General features: G+C 44.0%; 1 protein-coding gene across 3 annotated transcripts in view; it reads right to left on the minus strand.

Moving 5' to 3' along the window:
- Positions 1–18,911, minus strand: part of LOC129714194 (guanylate kinase-like) — a 47,850-nt gene extending 28,939 nt beyond the window's left edge. For 2 of the 3 annotated variants that reach the window (XM_055663716.1, XM_055663724.1), the window contains exon 1: positions 18,624–18,872. In XM_055663716.1, coding sequence (XP_055519691.1) covers positions 18,624–18,663 — 40 coding nt within the window. In that variant the 5' untranslated portion in view covers positions 18,664–18,872. Of the gene's footprint in view, positions 1–18,623 lie in introns of all 3 variants that reach the window. The other variant, XM_055663732.1, reaches the window with a different exon arrangement.

The raw sequence follows: 18,911 nt of genomic DNA on the forward strand, positions 1-18,911 counted from the left end.
TGTTTAGGTACTTCAACAAAGACATAGTGTCTTAATTTACAAGCAAAACAAAAAAATCAGCAAATTCGAGTCTATGTCAGCTGAACGAGTTCTACTGCAGGTTCGATCAACAGAAACTGTTGAATGAATAATGAACATAGAACATTGAGCAACACCCAAGGTTTCCGTGCGGTTCCCGGAGGTTGCAGGTGGTTGCAGGTAGTGGAAGCAGGTAGGACGATGACAAAAACCTCTGGGATCCTCCGGGAACCGCACGGAAACCTTGGGTGGGGCGCAAAGTCTCCAGAGGTTTCCATTCAGGTTTCCTAAGTGGGACAAGAGCATAGGTCCCCTGCGCCTGATGAGATCTCTCCAGGATACTAAGGGAGGGATAGATAGGAGATTGATTGGCCTTGACAGGGATCTTTGTATCCTCTTTATCCACAGACGAGTCTGAGCAGAATGGAGAATAGCCGATGTTGTCCCTATGTTTAAGAAAGGCAACAGGGATAATCTAGGACATTTTTGGCCAGTGAGCCCCTATACCAGTGGTATGGAAATTACTTGAAAGGGTTTTTGGGGATAGCAAGTCATTGATGCCTAGAATACCCAACAATGGGTATTGGCAGACATGATGGGAACATTTAAGACCCAGGTGAACATAAGAGGCAGTAAGTTGAGGCATATAGATTATGTGCAGGAAATGAGTTAGATTGATACCATGGTTGGTGCAGTCATGGTGGGCCAAAGAGACTATTCCTGTGCTATGTTGCTCAATGTTCTATATTCATTATTTTTCTCACTTGCCCAAGGTCTGATTGGAGTGCTCCGTCAGATTCCAGCTTTCTACTACACTAGAACAATTCTGATTGCACGAATCTAGGTTGTTAGCTTCAAACTCTATTTTCCTGCTATGTCTAATATTTTACATTGAGTTCTTTTTAAGACAAAAAAAACATGCATAAAGTAAACCACTACATTATTTTCTTGACAACACAGAGGTACGTGTGCATGCATGAAGATATTTGGGCTCTAGAACAGGATTTGAATAGACTGATTTTGCAAAATCTTGGCAATTAAGTATAACGCAGAGAGTGCACGGCCATGCATTTTGTAGTTGGAATAAAAAAACAGACTTATCAAAAAGGACGGGGGATTCCAAAGGGATCTAGATTCTCTTGTCAAAAGGACAAAGGACATTTATTGTCACATACACCAATTGGTGCAGTTTGAGTTGCCATTGCAGCACACAAATAAAATAAACACAACATTATAGAATTTAACATTAAAAAAACATCCCCCCACAGCGGGGTCAACATTTCCCACTGTGAGGGAAGGCAGCAAAGTTCAGTCCACTTCCTCGATGTTCACCCGTGGTCTGGGCCGATTGGCGCCTTCGCAGTCACGCCGCTACGGCGGCCCGATGTTTCAGGCCCTCTCGCCAGGATGATGGAACTCCGGCGTCAGAACAGAAGAACACTCTCAGCGGCTTGGAGTTCCGAAACACAAAAGATTATCATGCACATGTAGCATATTAGTCTTTGGTGCACGGAGATTTGAGTTTAGAACTAAATTTTGGCCAATGTTGCACCAGTCAGGAACGCTTCACTAAGTTAGATAGAACCGATTCGAACCCATTCACTAAACAATAACAACTTAACAAAATAAAATAGACCTTCAACCTGAATGTTTTCCACGGCCTTCTTTCCAGCATTTTCTTGTTTTTATTTCCAAATACCAATATTAATCATTTCTGATTTTCACTGAAATTTTTGGTTTACTCCAGGCTCCTGAACCACCCTACATAACCCTACCCACAACCATACAACAGCACGGAACGACTACAGACCTTGCACAATTAAGGTTGTACCGCGTCCAAGGTTAGGTTTACTTCGAATAATGGAACATTTAATATACAATTATTCGTTTGTTTATTAGATTTAATGTGCCTGTAGCAGGAAAGAATTTAATCATTCTGGCACCAGCGCATTTGACAATTAAACATGCTTGATTCCTGTTGTCAAAATTACAAATTTAAGGAAGATGAATAGGAAATGTCAATGTCAAGAGAAGACTTTTGTATGTTCACTTTCAATTTACGCTAAAGCTGCACTATTCACCAAGACCACAAACAATTTAGTTTAGTTCAGTTTTTTATTGATGGTCCAATTCTGTACTGCCATCGTAGAGTCTGTCCTCATCTTCTCCATCATGGTCTGGTTTGGCTCAGCCACCAAGCACGACATCCCGAGGCTGCAGCGAATCGTTCGATCAGTTGAGAAGGTTGTTAGATCATCTCTGACCCCTCTCACCCTGGCCACAAACTCTTTGAAGCACTTCCCTCTGGAAGGCGACTCCGGACTGTCAAAGCTGCCACGGCCAGTCATAAATGCAGCTTTTTTTCCACGAGTAGTTGCTCTGTTCAATAACCAAAACTGTAGCCTCCTTTTGCTCTGGTATTTTATTTCATTCACATGTTTAAACTATAATGTTTTATTCGTAATGTCTTAATTTTTTATGTTTTATTCTTAATTGTTTACTGTATGTCGTGTTACTTGCGAGCGGAGCACCAAGGCAAATTCCTTGTATTGTACATACTTGGCCAATAAGCTTATTCATTCTTTCATTCATAAACGTATTCATTCATTCATATTGCTACATGTACCAAGGTACAGTGAAAATCTTTTGTTTGTGTGCAAACCAGTCAAAGACTACATGAATCCAATCAAACCGCCCATGGAGCACAGATACAGGATGCAATACAAAGGATACAATAAATATATAATAATTATTTTTAAATGGTATTGCTGAAGAACTCAATTCTGTGATCCTTGCGGAAGGGAATTAATCTACTGCTATAAATAAAATGGACTGAAAGACAAACCCTATTAATAAAGTAAATTATTTTCAAAGTGGCTAGAATTTTAAACATTTAATACTCTGTATCCATGCAAAAGTGAACATTAAAGAATGTTCAAGTAGACAACCCACTCCCTGCAAAGGGCTGCTCTCTATCCACGGATGCAGTTTGCTTACCGTTTTAACTTGGTGCTCAGTTCCTGATGAATCACAGCCTCCTGCTTTCAGTTCAACTTCTCTAAGCGCCAGCAGCACTGAGTTCAGGTGGTAGCGTAGCACTTCACTAGACTAAAATAATTATGCTCAAGCCATTCACGTGGACAAATCTAAATCCAGAAGGTAATTGGCTAATCCCAGCAGAAGGTTCATTCCACTTAAACCATGGTATGATGTATCTCCTTATATCTCTATGATCAATTCGTTGTTACTCTAAATTTAATTGCAACTCATGTTGAACAAGTTTTATACTTGTAGATTAACCATATGATTATGAAAAAAGGTTCTATTCTTAGTAAGTTTCCTCCTGAATGCTATACTCGATTCTGGAATACTTTGGTATACTGGGATTTCAGAGCACAAATGCAAATAATTAATGTTCCCAAAAAAAACCTCCAACCTCTGCTTTACATTAAGAGACTGAATGAATGACTAGAACAGAACATTAAATTTAGAAAGCAGTCATTTTGCTTCTATCGACAAATAAACACAAATTTGTTTTTATATATAAAATGTTAGATAGACATAGAGCATCAAAACCCAAACTCAAATACAACCAGATGAACTGACTAAAGAGAACCAAGAATGCAATAAAAACAAAACCTTGCTATCATTTGAAGCCATTAGACAAACATATGAACTGCAAGTTATAGATATCCAGAACTTGCTGCTGTATTTAGACCACTCCATGCCACTTCAGACATGTTCCATCTCATTCATATTTTTTTACCATCTGATTTATATGTTATTTTTCCCCATTAAAAGGCACAGGAAGTTGGAGCTGCCAATTAATAGTGAAACCCGTTCAGCACTGTGATAAATGCCTATGCCTTCCCAATCTTCTCCAAAATGTCTTATGTATTATCAATAGATTTGAATTCCTCTGGTTACACAAGTGCATTACAGATTGGAGTCCATTGATAACTCTAATGCCTACACTACTATTCAATAAAAATATTGGCTGATTTGTTTAGCTCAACACTACTTTCCTCCACAAACCCCATTGTTGATTATCTATATTGATTACCTTTATGTTTTCCATACCCACTGCTTTTTCTTTATCCAGACTCGGCAAAATTCATACGAGATTTCCCCGGTACAACAATCCGTTCAGAATCCATGCTAAGCAAATAATTCTGATCCACTTTGGACTGTTCTATTCCAAATTTAAGCTTAATTTCTTTGGTCGAATATTCCAGAAATCAAAAACATTTTTGATTTCTGGAATATTTGACCAAAGAAATTAAAAATCAGATCATTAAAATTGTTGAATAATTCATCAAATACAAAACACAAAGGTCACTGCTAGCCCAGCTGTCCTTAAATTAGATTATAATGGAGATCAATGTTAGTGATCTGCATTGAAGAAGCTAATAGGTCCGTCTCTATATCTGTAGACATACAGCAATTTTTAATCATTTTTAGGTGTTTTTGTTTACTAACTAAAGAGAAGCATTAATTTCTCTCACACACACTAACATCCGCCTCGCCCACAATGAGAAATCATGGCCCTACTGAAAATCGCTGTTAATTCATGAAGTTTTAAGGTGCTTGGGTAGAGAAGGAAACTTTATAATTTAATATGGTAATCGCTTTCTTTTAAACTCAAGTTTGACAGGAGTGCAAGTGCACAGCTTGTTGCCAAAACTGACATCAATGAAATGACTCGAATTAGAAACTAAAGGGAGGTAGGGAATTATTGTTCTGTGTGTAAATTATGTTACTCGATCATTATGGCTCCCTCACCTGGATGAAAATACTTCACATGGCATTTCAATAATAATTGGAAGCAGATCTCAAATATCAGTTTCCAGTGGCTGCAGTGCACAAGGATTGACAGTTTGCCCTTCCCAATATCAAAAACTAGCTTCAAAACACAGCAAGAACCTAAAGATCTGGTGGCTCCACTCAGACAAGATTCCTGCTCCCTCAATCACAACTGGCCACAAGATGTGTGTTCTGAACAATGAATACAAAGTAGTATTAATCCAGCGTTCAGATGGAGTTAATTTCTAAACTATTGAATAGGTTGAAAGATTTAAAAACAAAAACGGCAGGTGGTTAGTCTGCTGCCTTCTACTATATGGAGTTGCAAGCACAACGAGGGCACAAAAGCCTTGAAGCATCTTTTAAAAAATCAATCAAAATGGTGCAACATGCGCAATGGTGCAAATGGTAGAACTGCCGACTCACAACCCCAGCATCCTGGATTCAATTCTGATATCTGGTGCTGTCTCTGTGAAGTTTCTACCTCAGACAGGTATGGGCTTCCGTCCATATTATAAGAGGGAGCAGATGTCAATTAAATCAGCTATTGTAACTGCTCCTGGACCATAGGCAAACAGAATAAGTATTGGAGGGAGGGGTTGCAGTTGATAAGAATATGGGAAGAATTAAATTGGATTACTGTAAATGGATGCTTGATTCTGTGGTCCAAACAGTCTGTTTCTGCGCTGTATGATTCGAGTAAAATATAGCCTCGGAACAATCACAATTTTTTTTAATGCTAAATTACTTTTGCCATCTAAATTGGAAGAAGGATCTATTAATCTCAACCAACCTACCTTAAATGGGGGCTGAAAGGTTATTCTCCAAGTCAATAAATGCAAAGGCAACTGCTGCTTGCTGCTGCTGACACCGACGATGTAAACTGTAAACCCTTCTACTCTCCGAGGGAATTTAACTCCGTTATTCTCGCTGGAGTTTACATCCCCCCTCCCCATGCCTGCGTACGTGAGGCGCAAACGCAACTCGCTGACCAGGTAATGAGGGTAGAGAGTAACTTCCCGGACTCCATGGTCATTGTTTTGGGGGACGTTAACAAAGCTAACCTCAGCGGTAACCTTCCAAATTACAGACTTCATGTTTCCTGCCCCACCAGAGGGGAGAGAACACTGGATCACTGTTACACGTCAATCAAGAACGCATATCGCTCTGTTCCCCGGGCGGGTCTGGGTCTCTCTCATCATTGTCTAGTTCACCTTATTCCGACCTACAGGCAGAAACTAAAAGCTGCAAAGTCTGTGGTCAAAACAACGAAAAGGTGGACAAGCGAGGGCATTGAGAACCTACAATCCTGCATTGACTGCACGGTTTGGAATGTGTTCAGGGAAGCAACCACAAGCCTCGATGAGTATACGGACACTGAACTCTGACGGTCTAAAGAGGAGGCCCACAGGAGCGGGGATGCAGACCTCTACAGGCAGGCCAAGTACAAGCTGAGGAGAGGAATCAGAGCTGCCAAGGAAAGGTACTCTGAGAAGTTGAGGAGCAAGTTCTCAGCTAGTGACTCTTCTTCAGTCTGGAAGGGTTTGCAAGAAATTATCAGCTACAAGAGGAAAGCCCCCCGCTCTTTGGACAATCGTCAGCTTACCAACGACCCGAATGAGTTTTACTGCAGGTTTGAAAATCAGGAACATAACCCTGGTACCCCCTCCGCCCCTCCCCAACCAACACAGCCAGACCCCAGTCTACAAATAATGGATCCTGCACCCTCTCCTTCCCATTCACCACTTCACACCTACTTAAGGCAAGGCTCCAGTATGAAACGTCTGGACCATTTCCCACCCCAACCAACACTTCACACCCACTCACAGCCTGACCTCAGTCTGCAAAGACTGGGCCTTTCTACACCCACCACTTCACACCCAATCATCCACATCCTCTATGCTGCACAACATCTTATCCAATATCTATTGATCTATCTATCTATCTATCTATCTATCTATCTATCTATCTATCTATCTATTAAAACTGTGTGTGTGTGCGTGCGTGCGTGCGTGTGTGTGTGCGCACGCGCGTCAGATTCCATTTTCAGATATTTTTTCAGATTAGATTTTTGCCGTTTGATTCCTTGGTCCGCCAAGACCACACGCTGAAACTCCGAGATTTTTTCCATTTCGGTAGATTTCACTTTTACATTCTCAAATCCACTTCTCATTAAATTTCGTCATGTTTGTGTACACATTTTAAATAAAATCTTTCCCCCCACTACCAAAAATTTCAAGATGTAAAATAAAACCAGCTCTCACCCATAGAATGTTGGTGAACATTCCATCGTGTGATGTCACAATGCCATCCCTCACAGATATCCAATCGGAATGGATCTCATTTACATATGCCTTTGCACTAGCCCCAGCCCCCCCCCGCAGCCTGTGTCTAAGCTAGTGATCACGTGTGGGAATAGAGAAAGAGGATTGGGGTGATAGGGTATGGGGAATAGATGGACTGCCCCTACCCCTCCCCCTTCCACTCTCCCTCCCCACTCTTTCCCCTCTCTCCCCCACCCCTCTCCCCCCCTCTCTCCTTCTTGTTGCCTTCCCACTCCCACCCACCCTCCCGCCCCTCCCCCTCCCCCCCAACCCCCCTCCCCCACCCAAGGGACCTCCCCCCCCCACCCCCCCCCCCCCCCCCCCCCCCCCCCCCCCCCCCCCCCCCAGCCCCCCCCCTCCCCCCCCCCCCCCCCCCCCCCCCCCCCCCCCCCCCCCCCCTCCCCCCCCCCCCCCTCCTCTCGCTCTCTTCCACCACTCCCCCACATGCTTCCACTTATCTCCCCCCACCCCTCCCCCATCCCCCCCCACCCTCTCTCCCCCCCTCGCTACCCTCTCCCTCCCCACTCTTCCCCCTCTCTCCCACTCCCTCCACTCTTCCCCTTCTCTCCCCACCTACCCCTCCCTCCACAATCTTCCCCCTCTCCCTCTCCCCTCCCCTCCATCCTCTCCTCCCCTCTCTCTCCCCCCTCCCCCATCCTCTTTTTTCCCCCCCCCCTCTCTCACCCCTCCTCCCCTCCCTTCCCCCTCTCCCCTCTCCCCTCACCCCTCTCCCCTCTCCCTCCTCTCCTCCCACCCCCAACCCCCACCCCTCTCCCCCCCCCCCTCTACCCCCCCACCTCTCCCCCTTAGCCATCTCTGCCTCTTCCACCACACCCCCCTACCCTTCTCCCCCTCTTCCCCACTCTTACCCTCCCCCCCCCCTCACCACTCTCCCCCCCTCTCTTTGGCCCTGGGCAAACCACATTGAAGCTACGGCTAAGAAAGTAAACCAATGTCTCTACTTCCTCAGAAGACTGGAACATTACAGGAAAAAAGTGTGATTCCCAAATATCCAACCAGCTTGTTGACTAATGAGCTTTATTCCATTTTCAAAGATATATTAGGAACAAGTAAAAATGTCAACAGTATTTTCATACTCACTCTCAATGCAATCAAAATGGAAGACTAATTAAGTATCATCAAATTAGAAAGACTTTGACCATCCGATGTTATAAAGCTTTGAGATTTTCAAATTATGCCTGCACATATAAATTAGTCAATGTGAAGACAACAGCAGGGCTAATTTGCTATTTAAGCAGGAAGTATATATGCACAATTATGAACATTAACCAGACAGCTGTTCATGACAAAGTGGCCTTCTGAACCTTCACTTACAACGACTGTATCTAATTAAAGCAACAAGCTGCCAAAATCAGATTGCCTTAATCTAGTATAATTTCATAAGCATGTCACCAAAGCTCCAAGATCTAATGCTGCATTTTTAGTTCAGTACAAACTCACGTTCCATTGCAATTCAGTACATTAAATAAGGATTGAAAAGTTAAGAACATTTGACTTCGTTTTGCATGAACAGTGTAGAGCAGCAGGAGTTTACAGTGATGGGCTGTCAAGATTGAAGAAGTTTCAAGGATTAAATGAAATAAAAGATTATAGGCAAATTAAACACAATTAGACGTTTATAGTACAGAATGGCACTTATTAGATGCCAGCTCAATCCACCAGGAAGTGAGCTGACAGCAAAAACTGTGCCCAGCCCTGGAGAGGAACTGACTGAGCCAGGTACCCTGCCCAAGCCTGGTAGGTGGACCTGAAACCAAGCCAAACGCCAGACATGTCAGTAGTTTTGCAAGGGAGTAGTTGAAGGCAGAGAGGATGGATATCATCAAATGGAAGGTTGGATAGATCATTGGCATATGGAACTTAACCCTGACTAGTACAAGGCGATACATTCAGGGTAGTCAAATAGGAGTAAGATATATAGCAAATAGTAGGGCACCAAGGAATCCTAAAGAACAGAGACTGACAAATCCAAGCCCCTAGTTCCCTGAAAAATGCCACACAGGGTGATAGGGTAGTGAAGAAGCAGATAGCCTGCTTGCCTTTATGGGTCATGGAAGAGTTGGAAAGTTATGTTGTAATTTTACAAAACACTTGTTAGACCCCACTTGTGGTATAAGCCAGTTCGGTATTCCGAAAAACGCAAGGAATCATGGGATTTGTCAGTGGCAGCCCAGGCTTCCTGCCAGCGAGGAAAGAAGCGCTAACTCCAGCTCAACTCTACCTGTCCCACCGGGTTTAACCGACAGCCCTGGACTGACGGGACACTGGCCCGGACCAGTGGAGTTAGCCAGAGGCTGTTGCAGGGCCTCCAGCGTCCCACTCCACTGCCGAGGAACTGTACTACTTCCCGCAGCCGGTCCACTTACCGGCCCTTCGTCTGACTCCTTCTACTCTGGGCGGACGAGTCGAGCCTTCCAGGTAGGTTCCCAGACGACAGTGGGCTAGTCCCCGGTCTGTGGTGAGTTTGATGAGCCTTCCGGGCGGGTTCCGGTTTGCGGCGCAGTTCCTCCATCCACGCCAGGTGAATCCCTGTTCTCTGGCAGGCAAGTAAGGCCCACCAGGCGCTTCCTTGGTCTTCGGCTCCCCGGGTGGACTTGGGGGCATTATTTTTGTGTTTGCACTATGGTTGTTTTTTGTTTGTAACCCTCCCCCCCCCCCCCCCCCCCCCCCCCCCCCCCCCCCCCCCCCCCCCCCCCCCCCCCCCCCCCCCCCCCCCCCCCCCCCCCCCCCCCCCCCCCCCCCCCCCCCCCCCCCCCCCCCCCCACACACACACAGAACTTTTGTTTGTTGTATATTATGGTGTTTACAAATTATGCTTACATATCTGTTCTGCAAGTAAGAAATTGTTCCGTTTCAGGACGTATGACAATAAAACACTCTTGACTCTTGACCGTAAACAAGTGCAGTTGGTACGGGGAAAGTACTCCAAATGTGTGCTGTTACAAAGGGAAGTGCAGTACTTTCATTGAGCAGCATAGATATCTCCAGGACAAGATGTGTGAATTTGTTGACACCGCATCCCTTTCTTGGTGAAAGACGTTTTCAAAGAAGCTTTACATGCTTGCTGCCGTACTTATTGTAGATTATATTCCACCTCTTAGGGAGTGAATATTAAATTGACAGATGGCATATCAGTTAAGCTTACTTTGCCCATCGATATCATGCCATATGCACAGGCAAGGTGTCTTCAGCACCAGCCGTGTAATCCAGACACCTGGAGTGCTCTCTGAATGACTATGCTTAGAAGTACCAAACAGCTATGCAAAATGTTATATTCCTAATCAGCACCATTTTAGTATGAGAGAACTCCTCGTCAGCATTCGCACAGCAAATTAACGTAGTCAGTTTATGTTCTCTGCACTCATTTGTTCGCTTCCAGCATCAAACCAACAACATTTCACAATGTCCCCAATCAACACTAGAAAAGCACAAGATAACCAACTATTCACCACTTAACATCTTCTGAAGAAACTCTGTAGTCAAAGTTAAACATAAACTCCAGCAAACTGCGTTCAGGCTTGCTTCCAAATCCAACGTTGTTTGTCTTCTGCTTTAGAGCAGCATTGTCCCTCTACATTTCTATCAAGCAAATACAATAAAAAGGACACTTACATTTGGCTAGTGTTGTTTGGAAAGGTATCATTTTTGTAATGCAGCTCCCTGCAATCAGTAGTTTGCCAGCACGGATGAAATACATCTCTATGTTTGGAATTATGGAAATCTGAAGAAACACACTCGCACGGTTCTGCTAGAAAACTAACCCTCAAATCTTTCAGCTGTAAATGCCAAGGCAGGCTGCTGTTTCCCTGTGTCTTGTCACTAATACTGATAATTTGGTAAATTATTAAACTTCATACAACCATCAGTGGGCTCGTCTCAATTGGAAGCAATCCTTCTGCAATAAATATATTCCATCACGAGCAAATTTAATTTAATTTGGATCACTCATGTAATGAATCTATAGTACGTTGTTAGCAATGCACCCTTTGCAATGTTGAGCCCAAAATAGTTTTGAATTAAGTATGCTTGAAACTCTATCTACACAAGCTAATCCTTTGAACCATTCCACAGCATCATTACCCCCATGAGAAGATCCCATTGTTTACTCCTCCCAAGAACAATTGGATTGCAGATATCAAAATGACTAGGAATTGAGTGTCTGCTGATTTTCATCGATCAAACCACTGGTAACAAATATTCAGAAGCAAACTACATATTTAGAAGTTTATGCATAGGTTCGAAACATAGAAAATAGGTGCAAGAGTAAACCATTCGGTCCTTCGATCCAGCAATATGATCATGGCTGATTATCTAAAATCAATACCCTGTTCCTGCTTTCTCCCCATATCCCCAAGCCCTAAGAGCTATATCTAACTCACTTATGAATACATCCAGTGAATTGGTCTCCACTGCCTACTGTGGCAGAGAATTCAACAGATTCACAACTCTCTGGGTGAAAAGGTTTTTCCTCGTCTCAGTCCTAAATGGCCTTTCCCTTATTCCTAAACTGTGACCCCTGGTTCTGGACTCCCCCAAAATCAGAATCTGCATCTAGCCTGTCCAATCCCTTAAGAATTTTACATGTTTCTATAAAATCTATTCTCATCTTTCTAAATTCCAGTGAATATAAGCCCAGCCGATCCATTATTTCATCATATGTCAGTCCCGCCATCCTGGGAATTAACCTAGTAAACACCTATGCTGCACACCGTCAATAGCAGGAATGTCCTTCCTCAAATTAGGAGACCAAAACTGCAAACAAGGTGTGGTCTCATCAGGGCCCTGTATAACTGCAGTTAGCCCTCCTTGCTCCCATTCTCAAATCCTCTCGCTATGAAGGCCATCATGCCATTTGTTTTCTACACTGCCTGCTCTACCTGCATGCTTACTTTCAGACCAAAGTGGTCTGCCATTTCCTTGTTACCAATTATAGATTCACCTGTTTCTGACACTAAAAAAAGTTTTTTCAGTCAGTTTTTATATTCCCCGCAAGCTTTCTTTCATGCTCTATTTCCCCCCTCTTAATTAACCCCTTTGTTGAATTTACATTTCTTGCAGTCCTCCGGTTTGCTGCTTCGTCTGGCCAATTTTATGCCTTTTCCTTGGATTTAACACTATCCCTAATTTCCCTCGTTAGCCACGGTTGAGCCGCCTTCCCCATTTCATTTTTATGCCAGACGGGGATGGACAATTGTTGTAATTCATCCATGCAATCTTTAAATCTTTGCCATTGCATCTTCACCGTCAACCCTTTAAGTATCATTTACCAGTCTATCCTAGCCAATTCCCGTCTCACACCATCAAAGTCCCCTTTCTTTAAGTTCAGGACCCTAGTCTCTGAATTAACCGTGTCACTCTCCATCTTAATGCAAAATTCCACCATATTATGGTCACTGTTGCCCAAGGGGCTCTGCACAGCAAGATTGCTAACTAATCCTTCCTCATAACACTATACCCAGTCTAGGATGGCCTGCCCTCTAGTTGGTTCCTCGACATATTGGCTTAGAAAATCATCCCGTATACACTCCAGGAAATCCTCCTCCTCAGCACTGTTACCAATTTGGTTGGCCTAATCTATATGTAGATTAAAGTCACCCATGATAACTGCTGTACTTTTGCTAAACGCAACCCTAATTTCCAGTTTGATGCTTTCCCCAACCTCCTTACTGCTGTTTGATAGTCTGTATACAACTCCAACAAGCATTTTCTGCCCTTGGCTATTTTGCAGTTCCACCCATCCAAATTCTACAGCATCCAAGCTAATGTCTCTCCTTGCTATTGCATTAATCTCCCGTGCTGATTGGTATCGAGGCTGACACATTTCCACCAATATGAACAGACTGTGGTCTGTGAATGAGGAAGTCAAGGATCCAATTGCAGAGGAATGCGCAGAGACCCAGTTCTGCGAGTTTGCGAGTTCTGCGACATTAGATGAGACAAGGAACAGCACAAACTGGTTTACAAATAAAGATAAATTGCTGGAGCAACTCAGCAGGTTAGGCAGCATTTTTGGAGAACAAGAAGTTTTGGGTCAGTCCAACTCAAGATCAATGTTCTCCAAAGATGCTGCAATGACCTGCGGAGTTACTCCAGCACTTTATCTTTTTTTCCCCAGAGATGACATAACATCTCATCCGAAAGCATTCACTTACGACAGCACATCAATTTATATTATCAGCGTGCCTCAGACTTTAACTGATCTTGAGCCACTGATTAAACTAAGCACCATTCAAGTCCTCAAATTTAAAATGCACAGGCATGCTCTCAATGTTATAATAAGGAAGGTACACTGCAACCATCCTCAGCGATACATACTATACCTTGGTGCACTGGAAGCATAAACATCAGAACAATATGCCACTGCAAATAAAAGGTAAACATCAAAACCAACATGCAACATCATTTTATTCAAAACTCTGGTGTCTAGATAATGCATGCTACCAATTCTTTCCTTGGCACAACTCGTGCGTTACCTGACAATTTTCTTCAGTGTGTCAGGTCTTGCAGACTGAAGACAACATACAAATTACACTCCTCAACACATCCTTACTCCTCACATACAGGAACCGGCTTGGATTCAACCAGCTCACACTGAAGTATGTCAGTGTTGGTCCATCATATGACCCACAACATCAGATTAGTATACCACAAAGCCCAGTCCTCAACCAATGTGGTCTAGAAAGGTCAAAACAGGAAATGACTACATGCAGTAAAATACAAACTTAACCTGGAGAAACAAGGAACTGCAGATGCTGAAATCTTGAGCAAAACACAAAGTGCTGGAGGAACCCAGCAGGTCGGGCAGCATCTGTGGAGGCAATGAACAGGCTTCCCGACCCAAACGTTGCCTGTCCTTTCGTTCCACACAAGCTTAATGCATGGGTGTCAAAGGTTATGGGGAGAAGGCAGGAGAATGAGGTTAGGAAGAAGAGATAGATTTGCCATGATTGAATGGCGGAGTTGAGTTGATGAGCCGAATGGCCTAATACTGCCATCACTTATGATCGTATGATCTTAACCTGCTTCACACTGATTATCTGAAGAAGGGTCCCGACACAAAAAGTTACCTATTCATTTCCTCCTCAGTTGCTACCTGACCTACTAAGTTACTCCAACATTTTGTATTTTCCTAAATCTAACAGAATGGTGTTTATTGCTGGGGGAAATAAATTATATCTTCTTGCATCTTACGCAAAGCCTCAGGATTGGGAATGACTTGCTTTCTTTCTCGCAAATATTTTGGGTTCTGAGGTTAATGCGGGAACCACAGATAGAGAAGGTGGTGGCAGAAACAGGTGAGATGGCGTACTCCATCCGCTGCTCTTTCAAGCCCTCTGCAAGCTCCCAATACTTGACCTTGACCATCCCAAATGCACCCTCTCAACTTGAGCGGTCACGGGACAGAGGTCCTCAGGAGTCGGGGAAATTTTGGAAAGTCTTTGGGAACAGCCTTTAACTTTTTTCTGTCCCCCTAGTAATTTACCCCCACCCCTCAGAATGGAGCATCTGTTTCAGGTGATTAGTGTCAGGCGTCAGTTTGAAAGAGCATTAGTGAGATCACATCCATGATAAAGTATAGTTTTGTCTCCTTATTAGATACATAGATACAGCCAATAGGTGCAGGAGTAGGCCATTCGGCCCTTCAAGCCAGCTCCGCCATTCATAGAAACATAGAGAATAGGTGCAGGAGTAGGCCATTCGGCCCTTCGAGCCTGCACCGTCATTCAATATGATCATGGCTGATCATCCGCAGTCAGTACCCCGTTCCTGCCTTCTCCCCATACCCTTTGATTCCGCTAGCCCTAAGAGCTCTATCTAACTCTATTTTTAATGCATCCAGTGATTCGGCCTCCACTGCCTTCTGAGGCAGAGAATTCCCCAAATTCACAACTCTCTGTGTAAAGAAGTTTTTCCTCCTCTCAGTTCTAAATGGCCTATCCCTTTTCTTAAACTGTGGTCCCTAGTTCTGGACTCCCCCAACATCGGGAACATATTACCTGCATCTAATGTGTCCAATCCCTTAATAATTGCAGAAGGACCTCTTTGCTCCTATACTCAACTCCTCGCGTTATGAAGGCCAACATGCCATTAGCTTTCTTCACTTTTGATGTACTAGGACACCCAGGTCCCGTTTTACTTCCCCTTTACCTAACCTGACACCATTCAGATAATAATCTGCCTTCCCGTTCTTGCCACCAAAGTGGATAACCTCACATTTATCCACATAATACTGCATCTGCCCATTCACCTAATCTATCCAAGTCACCCTGCATCCTCTTCACAGTTCACACTGCCACCCAACTTTGTGTCATCTGCAAATTTGCTAATGTTACTTTTAATTCCTTCATCTAAATCATTAATGTATATTGTAAATAGCTGCACTCCCAGCACCGAGTCTTGCGGCACCCCACTGCCTGCCATTCTGAAAGGACCCCATTAATTCCTACTCTTTGTTTCCTGTCTGCCAACCAATTTTCTATCCATGTCAATACCCTACCCCCAATACCATGTGCTCTAATTTTGCCCACTAATGTCCTGTGTAGGACCTCAAAGGCTTTCTGAAAGTCCAGGTACACGACATCCACTGGCTATCCCTTGTCCATTTTTCTTGTTACATCCCCAAAAATTCCAGATGATGTTAAGCTTGATTTCCCCTTCGTAAATCCATGCTGACTTGGACCTGTTACTGCCATCCAAATGCACCGTTATTACATCTTTGATAATCGACACCAGCATCTTCCCCATCACTGATGTCAAGCTAACTGGCCTATAATTCCCTGCTTTCTCTCGCCCTTCTTTCTTGAAAAGGAGGGAGCTACCCTCCAATCCACAGGAACTGATCCAGAATTTATAGAACATTGGAAAATGATCATCAATGCGTCCACTATTTCTAGAGCCACCTCCTTGAGTACCCTGGGATACAGACCATCTGGCCCTGAGGAAGATTTCTGATGCATTGTAATCAGTTTAGATACAGTTTACGAGACTAATACCTTGAATATTGGGTCGCTCTACATAGGACTAAACAAGCAAAGTTTGTATCCAGAGGCTTAGAAGAATAAAAGCGGATAATTACAACATCCAAAGTGTCCTGGAAGCACAAATGGGAGAGCTGCAAGTGGTTAAGAAACCAAATGATTTGTTGCATTTTATTAAAAGTGGAAAAGCATAGGAGTAAGGGTGCCTTACAGCAATTACATGCAGACTTGCTGAGACCTCACTGGATTGTGGTTTAAAATTTTGACTCCTTGTCTAAACAAGATACATAGTAAAAGTAAGCAAAGAAAGACACAAAAAACTGGAGTAACTCAGCGGGTCAGGCAGCATCTCGAGAAAATACATGACATTCTAGGTGGATACTCTTCTTCAGACTGAGAGTTAAGGGAAAGGGAAACAAGAGATATAGATGGTGATATAGAACAAATGAATGAAAGATATGCAAAAAGTAACGATGATCAAGGAAAGGTAAAGCCCACAATGATCCATTGTTGGCTGTGATAACGAGTTATACAGATGGTGAAACTCAACAGGATGATAATGAAACTAGTACGACAACTCCAGTGGGGGAGAAAGGGGATGCGAGTGTTACTTGAAGTTAGAGAAATCAATATTCATACGGCTGGGTTGTCAGTTGCCCAAGCAAAATATTAGGTGCTGTTATAACAATTTGCGTTTGGCCTCACTCTGACAATGGAGAAGGCTCAGGCCAGAAAGGTCAGTGTGGGAATGGAGAGTTAAAGTGTTAGGCAGCCGGGAGATCACATAGGCCAAGGCAGACTGAGCGAAAGTGTTCAGCGAAATGATTGCCCCATTGATCTCGCCAATATATAGAAGTCCACACCTGGAACAGCAGATACAGATGAAGTTGGAGGAGGTGCAGGTGAACCTCTGCCTAACCTGAAAGGTCTGTCAGGGTCCGTGGATAAAGTCAAGGGAGGAGGTATAGGGACAGGTGTTGCATCTCCTGCAGTTTGATACCGCTGTGGGGGTGTTTATGTTATAGACTATCGTGTTCTGTGTTATTATTTTTTATTCGTATGGCTGTATGGTGAAAAAAGCATTTCATTATCTCTGTACTTGTACTCTGCACAATGACAATAAAGTTGAATCTAATCTAATCTAATCTAAAAATCATGCAAATAAGTTTGCAGAACACGATTTCCCTTGGAGAAAGCCAAGGAGTAACTTTCCAACCACCGATGCAAGGCACACCAGCCTGTAGATAGCCGACTTCTCCTTGCGGACCTTCTTAAATACAGCTGATATACAGCCCAAACAAGCAATTGGGAGACCCAGCGGGATGGATGTCAGCTGTCATGCAACTAGAGGCGTCTTCTGCCACACAAGAACATTTGGCCACGTTACCGATTTGCGAATTGCTCAGGTTAGGGATAGATCATTAGGAGCGGAAAAGGACACAAAGTGCTGGAGTAACTCAGAGGGTGAGGTATGCTGCTCACTGGAGAACATGCTCTCAGGACATCTTGACCCTTCTTCAGATGTTGCCAATCTCGTTGACTTACTCCAGCATGTTGTGCTCTTTTCTGTAAACCAGCATTGCAACTCTTCCTTTCTTCACATCAACAGAATCCTGCTGTAACATGAGGATGACCTGTATCGGATCACCCAGCCTCCCGTCACTCATTCATGGCACAATTTAACAGTAACATTGAAGTGAGAATGGTCTCAACCCAAAATGTCACACATTCCTTCTCTCCAGAGATGCACCCTGTCCCGTTGAGTTTCTCCAGCTTTTTGTGTCTATCTTCAACTGAAGTGTGAAAGGTACGTGTGCGTCACGTCAATTTCTTGATCACTCAGATATGAGTGTCAGACATCAGCAAGGCATTGTGAAAGCACTGTAATGCAAGTACATACTCCAGGTTTAAAACAACGGTGTGGTTTGCCGAGCAAAATTAACTCAGACAGCAACTCTGGAGAATGTGGATAGGTGACATTTCGGGTCGGGATCCTTCTTCCGACTGAGAGGCAGTGGAAAGGGAAACGAGAGATATAGACGGTGAAACAGAACAAATGAATGAAAGATATGCGAAAAAAAACAACGATGATCAAGGAAACGGTACATTTCATCGTCTGTACAGACAAACTGCTGAAGTAACTCAGCGCGTCAGCAGTTCTTTCCTACTCATTGTCAAAAAAACTTGTTTTCACCTAACCCACGCCAACAATAAATAGATTGTTTCCCTGATCGTCGTTACTTTTACTTGCATATCTTTCATTCATTTGTTCTACATCTCTCAACATCACCCACCCGACTCTCAGTCTGAAGAACTCTCGACCCGTTGATTCTCTCCAGAGACGCTGCCAGACCCGCTGAGTTACTCCAGCATGTTGTGTGTGTGTCTTCTGTGTGACACACAGCATGGGAAGTTACGTCCTACACGCTCGTTATAAATGCTCAAAGTCAGAGAGAAAGCCAGTGGCCGGCCAGCTTACCTTGCCGTCTGATGATGCTGGATATCTGACGCATAAACATAGGCTGGGGGCAGTGCTGAGCTGAGTCGGATTGCAGTGCAGTACCAGGCAGACCGGGGCCGAGTAGTGCAGGGGCGGTGCAGGACCGGGAAGTGGAGGACTGGGAAGTGGAGGACCGGGCAGTCCAGGTGATACTGGGCTGCGCCGAGCAGTGTAGGGCCAGGTGGTGCTGGGCTGGGCTGGGCAGTGCTGGGCTGGGTAGTGTTGAGCTGGGCTGGGCAGTGCTGGGCTGGGTAGTGTTGAGCTGGG

This window comes from Leucoraja erinacea, chromosome 2 (genome assembly GCF_028641065.1).
Source record: "Leucoraja erinacea ecotype New England chromosome 2, Leri_hhj_1, whole genome shotgun sequence".
Taxonomy (NCBI): Eukaryota; Metazoa; Chordata; class Chondrichthyes; order Rajiformes; family Rajidae; genus Leucoraja; species Leucoraja erinaceus.